A 9,391-nucleotide genomic window follows, 5' to 3' on the forward strand; every position below is an offset into this window, starting at 1 on the left:
TGGGACCCTTCAGACCCCAGGCCGACGCTCTACCCACTGAGCTATACCGGTTAGGGCGACAATGTTACTGTTGTCATCACCCCCGTTTTACAGCTCCATGGAGACTGAGGCAGAGGGGACATTGCTTGCCCAGAGTCCCACAGGGCGGCAGGGCTGTTCACACACAGCCTTGGCCTCTGACCCGCAGTGCGGGTCCCGAGTTGGCCCTAAAGTTTGGAGGCTGGCACAGCGCAGCTCAGAGAAGTCCTCTCCCCCAGGGCTGTGTCCTCGCACCTGGGCTCCTGGTCTGGGAGCGGCTCCTGCTCATGGGATGCACAGCTCCTTGGTGGCTCTTCAGCAAGACCCTCCCACCCTGGTCCTGAGGCTGTGGAGTGGCTTTGAGCGGTCGAGGCAGAAGGATATTCCTCCTCCGACACCCTCCATGGCCCCCAGGGTCCCCTCTGAGACAGCAGCAGGGATGCTACGGGAGCTCCTGCTGGGTCACTACGGACAGTGACACCAAAGCCAGCCTCTTGGGGGAGACCCCGACCCTGCCCACTCCCAGTCCACCACTCACCTCTCAGCCTCAGTTTCCCCAGCTGGGGACTGGACCAATGATGCTCTGCCTCTCAGGTCACAGTCCACAGGAACAGGAGCCTGGCATGCCCTAGGCTTTCTGTCACTGCAGCTGTCACCTTCAGGAACACAGGAGAAGGGCAGGGACTTACGATTGGTGTCCTCTCCCACAGGAGCTCATGAATCAGCACCCAGCCCAGAAGGGCCAAGCCCATAATTTGGCAGAAACAACACACCTCATTTCTGGGAAATGAAAGTAAAAGCTAAACTGACCTCCTCCTGCAGATGCCCCGTTTTGGAACTTTTCATTGGTCAGCATAGATTCCATGCTAATAAGGGAGCAGTTCCAGCAAGTAGAAAGTTCCAGCTTCCTTTCCTGACTCTCTGCCAAGCTTCCCTGCATCCCTCTGAATGGCACCCACTTCTTACAGCTATTCCCGACTGCCCACGGATGAGTATCCCAAAAAGCTGGGGGACCATAAGCTGCCAGTGTGGGTGTGGATCCTGCTGGGCCTCCTGGTGGTCGGTCTGTCTGTGGCAGTAGGCGTTTTGGCTGCCAAGGCCAATAGCCCAGCTTGCAAGGATGGCCTCCCGGCTGAGCAGGAATGTAGAAACATCACCCACCTCCTGGAGCAGGAGCTGACCCAGGCCCAGGAAGTCTTACGGGGGACTGAGGCCCAAGCTGCCACTTGCAACCAGACTGTGGTAAGTCACTGCCCCTCCTAGAGAGGGCCCTGTGCTTGGGGGACCCCAGGGTCTGGGTGCTTGGGAACCCCCAGGGTCTAGGTGGATCGAGATAGACCTTGAAACTGCCCCTAGGCTCCTGCATGGGGAGAATGAATTTCCACATCAGGGTTTTGGGGAGCTCTAAACTCCCCCTGGGGTGCCAGTGTGGGACCCCAGAGCACCCAATAAGGGGCGTCGGTATTCCCAGTAGCATGTGGATGAATCTCCAAACTCCAGGACATTGGCCTAAGGGAGCTGGGAACTCCCCCTGGGCACAGACTTAGGGAAGCATAAATCCCCTCTGGGGGTTGGTTTGGGGACCCAACCAGACTCTGAAGAAGGCAGGGCCTTTTTTTTTTTTTTTAAATTAATTATAGAGAGAGAGGAAGGGTGAGAGTGAGAGGAACATTGAATGTTGTTCCACTTATGGATGCATTCATTGGTTGGTTCTCAGTATGTGCCCAGACCAGGAATAGATCCCACAACCTTGGCATATTGGGATGATGATCTTACCAACTGAGCTACCTGACCAGGGCAAGGCAGGGGCTCTTGATACTTCCACTGGATTCATGAGAGGCAGCGTTTTAACCAGGGTCTTGATATGGGGTCCTTGAAACTCCCACTGGACATCTAACTTGGGTTGAGTAATCCCACTGTGTTCTGGGTTTGAGGTGATGTCTAACTCTTCTTGGATATAGCCCAGGCGATCTGGACATTTCTCCTAGGCTTTGGGCCAAGAGAGCCCCCAAATTCCTAGGGTGGGTGGGAGGGGACTTGAAACTCCCATTTTGAGGATCACATCCTGGCGGGGTAGGAGGCTGTGGCTATTCTTCAGGGTGGAGACAGGTTCAGAGAGGGTTGGCAGGAATCCTGAAAGGGGTTTGGGCCTGAGCCCCTCTGACTCCAGGACCTGGACAGGGGGTCAGGGCCCAGGGACAGCAGCCAACTCCTTCATGGACAAGAACCCCAGTTTGCAACACCCTTACTCTTCCCGGCATCCCAGGAGACCCTGAAGATTTCCCTGGAAGAGGAGAAGGCTGCGGGCCACAAGCAACAGGAGCTGGTGCAGAAGCTTCAAGGTGAGGAGAGCACAGGCCCCGGTTGCAGTCAGGGAGTTTGCAGGAGCCGGTCAGGTATTGAAGAGGAGGGAGGGGAGGGCCTCTGGATTGGGGTCCGGGAGAAGGACAGGACCAAAGCCAGGGGAAGTAGAAGGGGCGGGCAAGCCAGACTTCCAAGGTGCACTCGCTCCAATGGAGGCGGGTCCTGTCCGGGGGTGGGGCCAGTTGGGGGCGTGGCCTGGGCGCGCACACACTCTCTGTCCCTCTTTAGAGGAGATCAAGACATTGAATCAGTCGCTGCGGGACAAATCCGCGGATCTGCAGAAGAAATCCGCGGATCTGCAGAAGAAATCCGCGGAGCTGGAGGAGAAATCCGCGGAGCTGCAGAAGAAATCCGCGGAACTGCAGGAGAAATCCGCGGAGCTGGAGGAGAAATCCGCGGAGCTGCAGCGGAAATCCGCGGAGCTGCAGGAGAAATCCGCGGAGCTGCAGGAGAAATCCGCGGAGCTGGAGGAGAAATCCGCGGAGCTGCAGGAGAAATCCGCGGAGCTGCAGGAGAAATCCGCGGAGCTGCAGGAGAAATCCGCGGAGCTGCAGAAGAAATCCGCGGAGCTGCAGGAGAAATCCGCGGATCTGGAGCAACTAAGGTCAGGACACCCACCCACCCCAGGCCACGCCCCTTCCTCCTTCCAACCCCAAGACCTAGGATCCCCTTTGGCTCTGAAAATTCCCATTGCCCTGGGGACAGAGTTGGAGCCCAGCCTTGTCCCTCCTGTCACCCAACTCTGGGTGGCAACCGGCCACTCCCCTGCCCAGTGACCTGGTGGGGAAGGAGAAGAGATTTTGAGGGGCTTCCAGCCCAGCACCAGTGCAGCCAGACCTGGCAGCCTCCTGAGGTGTCCCCATCTCCTCCTCAGGAAAGAGAATGAGGCCTTGGTCTCTGCCAAGGGTCCGCCCAACTCCAGAATCACCCTCAGTCTCTCCGTGGCTGCTGTGCTCCTGCCCCTGATCCTCCTGGCTCTGCTGGTCTGTTGTCCCAGGATGCGTGCCTGCCGGTGAGGAGGGGGCTGGAGAGGGATGGGAGGAGTTAGGGACAGTCAGGGTCTGGGGTGGTGGCCTGCCTGGGGGAGGGGGCTGGGTGCTGGAGCGAGAGGAACCTCAGTGAGGAGCTGTGGGGCAGAAATAGAACAGTGGGGACCAGCTATGTTCTCCTATTAACCCTGTCTGTTAACTATGACTGTTCCCTTCTCATTAGGCACATTCTCACCTAACTGAGAGCTGTCCGCCCTGGGACATGGGGCTTAACCTCAGAATGCATTCCAGGCTCCTTTTCTGAGAGTTTCCTGTCATCTTGGAAAGATAACAACCTGGCCCCACAGATGCTCTCTCCCATTCGGCCGGCAATCTAACCACAACTCCCCCTCCCTTTAGCTCTGGGTGGCACCTGTGCCTCAAATGCCCAGTCTGCCCTGGGGTTCTCATGGCACAATATGAACGTATACTGATAAGAGGGTAATATGCAAATTGGTCACGACACCCTCACAGTCATGACTGGATATGGTAATTAGTTATAACCAGTACGCAAATTGACCAGCACTCCAACACACATGATGGCCGCCCCCATGTGGCCACAAGATGGCCTGCAGGGGAGGGCAGTTGGAGGTGACCAGGCCTGCAGGGGAGAGCCATTTGGGGGGGGGACCAGGCCAGCAGGGGAGGGCAGGATGGGGCGGCCCAGCCTGCATGGTAAGGCTGTTGTTGGCAACCAGGCCTGCAGGGGAGGACCGTTGGAGGGGAACTGGCCTACAGGGGAGGGCAGTTGGGGATGACCGAGCTGGCCGGGGAGGGCAGTAGGGAGCGATCAGGCTGTTAGGGGCAATTGGGCCAGCAGGGGAACAGTTAGGCATTGATCAGGCGGGCAGGGGAGTAGTTAGAGGTTGATCAGGCTGGCAGGCAGAAGTGATTAGGAGCAATCAGGCAGGCAGGCTAGCGGTTAGGAGTCAACAGTCCTGGATTGTGAAAGGAATGTCCCAGATTGGAGAGGGTGTGCAGTCTGGGCTGAGGGACCCCTCCCTCCCCCCTGAGTGCACAGATATTGTGCACCAGGCCCCTAGTATGTAATAAAGCTGTCATGTGTAATAAATATGTCATGTGCAACAAAGCGGGCTGTTTGCTCCTGTTAACCCTTCAGGTGTTAATTTGATTATTAAGCTAGCCAGAAGAATTTAGAACGGTGGAAAGAAAATGTGTTTTCCACCCCCACGCTGTGCTTTGCTCTTCCTGGTACTAAGGGGTCCAATGGCATGGGAGCATCTTCAACTTCCTCATCAAAGGTCACAACACCCACCTCTTCACTCTCATCACTTCCCCTGAGATTCTACCCCTTCGCTGCCAATCAGACTTTGTCTCAAGTGCTTGGACCTTAACCTGAGCGAAACCCAGAAGAAAGGTGGCAAAACCGATTTATAGAGAAAACCCACAGCTTTCTGTTTGCAGAGCCAGGACTAGTGCGAGGTGAGGAAGGCACTTGCCTTGGGTGCATCATGTAGGGGGGCACGACAATGTTACTGTTATCATCACCCCGTTTCACAGCTCCATGGAGACTGAGGCAGAGGGGACATTGCTTGCCCAGCGTCCCACTGGGCGGCAGGGCTGTTCACACACAGCCTTGGCCTCTGACCCGCAGTGCTGGTCTGGAGTTGGCCCTAAAGTTTGGAGGCTGGCACAGCGCAGCTCAGAGAAGTCCTCTCCCCCAGGGCTGCGTCCTTGCACCTGGGCTCCTGGCCTGGGAGCGGCTCCTGCTCATGGGATGCACAGCTCCTTGGTGGCTCTTCAGCAAGACCCTCCCACCCTGGTCCTGTGGCTGTGGAGTGGCTTTAAGCCAGTGGTTCTCAACCTTCCTAATGCTGAGACCCTTTAATTCAGTTCCTCATGTTGTGGTGACCTCCCAGTTTCATTGTTACAAATTGAACATAATTAAAGCATAGTGATTAATCACAAAAACTATATGTATTTTCTGATGGTCTTAGGCGACCCCTGTGAAAGGGTCATTCGACCCCCAAAGGGTCGCGACCCACAGGTTGAGAACCGCTGCTTTAGGTGGTCAAGGCAGAAGGATATTCCTCCTCCGACACCTTCCATGGCCCCAAGGGTCCCCTCAGAGACAGCAGCAGGGATACTAAGTGAGCTCCTGCTGGGTCACTATGGAGAGTGACAGTAAAGCCAGCCTCTTGGGTGAGACCCCAGCCCTACCCACTCCCAGTCCACCACTCACCTCTCAGCCTCAGTTTCCCCAGCTGGGGACTGGACTGCCAGGAGCCGGTCCATCCTTGCTGTTTCAAGGGACCTGGCATATATGGCATACTGTTATTAATATGTTTGCTCACCTTCTTGGCACTGTGTTTTAACCAAGGTCACCTCTCTGAGAAAGGTTGTTTCCCCAGGTAGGGATTTTCCCCTGAAGTTAGGGAGGGAATAAAACCCCTTAACTAAGTGCTAGGCGGGTAATTAATCACTTTAACTATGAACAATCATGCTTAAGCTACATAATCTTTACTCCCTGGAATGGAGAAACGCCCTAACCTTTGGAATAGAGATTGATAGGATTGGAATCAACTGGTATAAATACAGATGTAACAAGACAACAGGACACAGAAATTGGAGACAGAACCTAGAGACAGAACCTAGCGAGAGAACATGGCAAAAGATCCATGGCAGAAACTGGCCACAGAGCCTAGAGACAGAACCAAGCGAGAGAATCTGGCTGAAGAACCTAGAGACAGAACCTGGCTACAGAACCTGGATAGAACATGGCAAGAGAACCTGACTAGAACCTGGTGACTGAACCTGGCTGGAGAACCTGGACAGAACCTGGCTGGAGAACCTAGCGAGGGAACATGGCTACAGAACCTGGCTGGAGAACCTGGAGAACCTGGCTGGAGAACCTAGCAAGAGAACATGGACACAGAACCTGGCCAGAGATCCAGACCAGAACTTCGCTGGAGATCCTGAACAGAACTTGGCTGGAGATCCTGGCTAGAGATCCTGGCTAGGCTGCTGATCAACTGAACGCTGTCTCCGTGTCATTCCTTCTTCACCGACTCCGTCTACACCTTTGGGAACCTCTGGACCTGCTGGGGTTGGACCCCAGCACTGGACCAATGATGCTCTGCCTCTCAGGTCACAGTCCACAGGAACAGGAGCCTGGCATGCCCTAGGCTTTCTGTCACTGCAGCTGTCACCTTCAGGAACACAGGAGAAGGGCAGGGACTTACGATGGGGTGTCCTCTCCCACAAGAGCTCATGGGCCAGCACCCAGCCCAGAAGGGCCAAGCCCATAATTTGGAAGGAATGACACACCTCATTTCTGGAAAAGGAAAGTGAAAGCTAAACTGTCCTCCTCCTGCAGGTGCCCGGTTTTGGACCTTTTCATTGGTCAGCATAGATCCCATGCTAATAAGGGGGCAGCTCCAGCAAGTACAAAGTTCCAGCTTTCTTTCCTGACTCCCTCCCAGGCTTCTCTGCATCCCTCTGAATGGCATCCACTTCTTACCTCTACTCCCAACTGCCCACGGATGAGTTCCCAAAGAACCTGGGGGACCGCAAGCTGCCAGTGCGGGTATGGGTCCTGCTGGGCCTACTGGTGGTAGTGGTAGTCGGTCTGTCTGTGGCAGTAGGCGTTTTGGCTGCCAAGGCCAATAGCCCAGCTTGCAAGGATGGCCTCCTGGCTGAGCAGGAATGTAGAAACATCAACCACCTCCTGGAGCAGGAGCTGACCCAGGTCCAGGCCCAAGCTGCTACTTGCAACCAGACTGTGGTAAGTCACCGCCCCTCCTAGAGAGGGCCCTGTGCTTGGGGGACCCCCAGGGTCTGGGTGCTTGGGGAGCCCCAGGGTCTGGGTGGAGATCTAGATAGACCTTGAAACTGCCCCTAGGCCCCTGCATGAGGAGCCTGAATATCCCCACCAGGGTTTTGGGGAGCTCTAAACTCCCTCTGGGGTGCCAGTGTGGGACCCCAGAGCACCCACTAAGGGGCCTCAGTATCCCCAGTAGCATGTGGATGGATCTCCAGACTCCAGGACATTGGTCTAAGGGAGCTGGAAACTGCCCCTGGGCACAGACTTAGGGAAGCAGAAATCCCTCTGGGGGTTGGGATGGGGACCCCATCAGACTCTGATTAAGGCAGGGCCTTTTTTTGTTGTTTTTTTTTTAATTGATTTTAGAGAGAGAGGAAGGGAGAAAGAGGAACATTGAATGTTGTTCCACTTATGGATGCATTCATCGGTTGATTCTCAGTATGTGCCCTGACCAGGAATAGATCCCACAACCTTGGCATATTGGGATGACGATCTAACCAACTGAGCTACCTGACCAGGGCAAGGCAGGGGCTCTTGATACTTCCACTGCATCCCTGAGAGACAGCATTTTAACTGAGGTCTTGATATGGGGGTCTTTGAAACTCCCACTGGACATCTAACTTGGGTTGAGAAATCCCACTGTGTTCTGGGTTTGAAGTGATGTCTAACTCTTCTTGGACAACAGCCCAGAAGATCCGAACATTTCTCCTAGGCATTGGGCCAAGAGAGCCCCCAAATTCCTAGGGAGGGGAACTTGAAACTCCTATTTAGTGGATCACACCCTGGGAGGGTGGGAGACTATGGCTATTCTTCAGGGTGGAGACAGGTTCAGAGAGGGTTAGAAGGAATCCTGAAAGGGGTTTGGGCCTGAGCCCTCTGACTCCAGGGCCTGGAGAGGGGGTCAGGGCCCAGGGACAGCAGCCAACCCCACCAGGGACAAGAACCCCAGTTTGCAACACCCTTACCCTTCCCGGCATCCCAGGAGACCCTGAAGATTTCCCTGGAAGAGGAGAAGGCTGCGGGCCACAAGCAACAGGAGCTGGTGCAGAAGCTTCAAGGTGAGGAGAGCACAGGCCCCGGTTGCAGTCAGGGAGTTTGCAGGAGCCGGTCAGGTATTGAAGAGGACGGAGGGGAGGGCCTCCGGATTGGGGTCAGAGGGACAGGACCAAAGCCAGGGGAAGTAGAAGGGGCGGGCAAGCCAGACTTCCAAGGTGCACTCGCTCAATGCAAGCGGGCGAGAGGCGGGGTCCTGTCCGGGGGTGGGGCCAGTTGAGGGGCGTGGCTACGGTGCGGACTCACTCTGTCCCTCCTTAGAGGAGATCAAGACATTGAATCAGTCGCTGCAAAATAAATCCTCCGAGCTGGAGAAGAAATCCGCGGATCTGCAGGACGTATACACGGAGCTGGAGAAACTAAGGTCAGGACACCCACCCACCCCGGACCACGCCCCTTCCTCTTCCAACCCCAAGACCTAGGATCCCCTTTGGCTCTGAAAATTCCCATTGCCCTGGGGACAGAGTTGGAGCCCAGCCTTGCCCCTCCAGTCACCCAACTCTGGGTGGCCACCGGCCACTCCCCTGCCCAGTGACCTGGTGGGGAAGGAGAGAGATTTTGAGGGGCTTCGAGCCCAGCACCAGTGCAGCCAGACCTGGCAGCCTCCTGAGGTGTCCCCATCTCCTCCTCAGAAAAGAGAATGAGGCCTTGGTCTCTGCCAAGTGCCCCCCCAACTCCGGGATCACCCTCCGTCTCTCCGTGGCCGCCGTACTCCTGTCCCTGAGCCTCCTGGCTCTGCTGGCCTGAGGTTCCAGGAAGCCTGCAGGTGCGGAGGGGGCTGGAGAGGGATGGGAGGAGTTAGGGACAATCAAGGTCTGGGGGGGTGGCCTGCCTGCGGGGAGGGGGGTGGGTGCTGGGGAGAGAGGAACCTCAGTGAGGAGCTGTGGGGCAGAAATAGAACAGTGGGGACCAGCTATGTTCTCCTATTAATCATATCTGTTAACTGTGACTGTTCCCTTCCGATTAGGCACATTCCAACCTGGCTGAGGGCTGTTTACCCAGGGACATGGGGATTAACCTCAGAATGCAGTCCAGGCTCCTTTTCAGAGAGTTTCCTGTCATCTTGGAAAGATAACAACCTGGTCCCAGAGGCGCTCTCTCCCATTCGGCCTGCAATCCATCCTAATAAACTTTCATAAAATTC

The 9,391-nt window shown here is 55.7% G+C and overlaps 2 protein-coding genes across 2 annotated transcripts; both read left to right on the top strand.

Moving 5' to 3' along the window:
* Positions 1-310: 310 nt before the first annotated feature.
* On the top strand, positions 311-4,494 carry LOC308519352 (uncharacterized protein; the record flags this gene model as incomplete). The annotated part of the gene is made up of 6 exons (XM_081091318.1): positions 311-492; positions 987-1,260; positions 2,285-2,360; positions 2,611-2,986; positions 3,257-3,394; positions 3,595-4,494. 6 exons carry the CDS (start codon positions 311-313, stop codon positions 3,608-3,610), a joined length of 1,062 nt encoding a protein of 353 aa, XP_080947444.1. The 3' UTR covers positions 3,611-4,494.
* Positions 3,700-9,391, top strand: LOC308520023 (bone marrow stromal antigen 2-like). Its single transcript, XM_081092447.1, has 5 exons — positions 3,700-7,155; positions 8,177-8,252; positions 8,509-8,611; positions 8,880-9,013; positions 9,215-9,391. The coding sequence occupies exons 1-4, from the start codon at positions 6,874-6,876 to the stop codon at positions 8,992-8,994; spliced, it is 576 nt and encodes a 191-aa protein (XP_080948573.1). The 5' UTR covers positions 3,700-6,873; the 3' UTR covers positions 8,995-9,013; positions 9,215-9,391.

The sequence above is a fragment of the Myotis nattereri genome (assembly GCF_964212035.1).
Source record: "Myotis nattereri genome assembly, chromosome: 5".
In the NCBI taxonomy this organism is placed as follows: Eukaryota; Metazoa; Chordata; class Mammalia; order Chiroptera; family Vespertilionidae; genus Myotis; species Myotis nattereri.

Excerpts from the sequence above, each read along its gene's own strand:
- LOC308520023 (XM_081092447.1), top strand. The coding sequence starts at position 6,874 with ATGGCATCCACTTCTTACCTCTACTCCCAACTGCCCACGGATGAGTTC. Across the intron at positions 7,156-8,176 it reads CTACTTGCAACCAGACTGTG|GAGACCCTGAAGATTTCCCT; the intron begins GTAAGTCACCGC and ends CCGGCATCCCAG. Across the intron at positions 8,253-8,508 it reads GCTGGTGCAGAAGCTTCAAG|AGGAGATCAAGACATTGAAT; the intron begins GTGAGGAGAGCA and ends GTCCCTCCTTAG.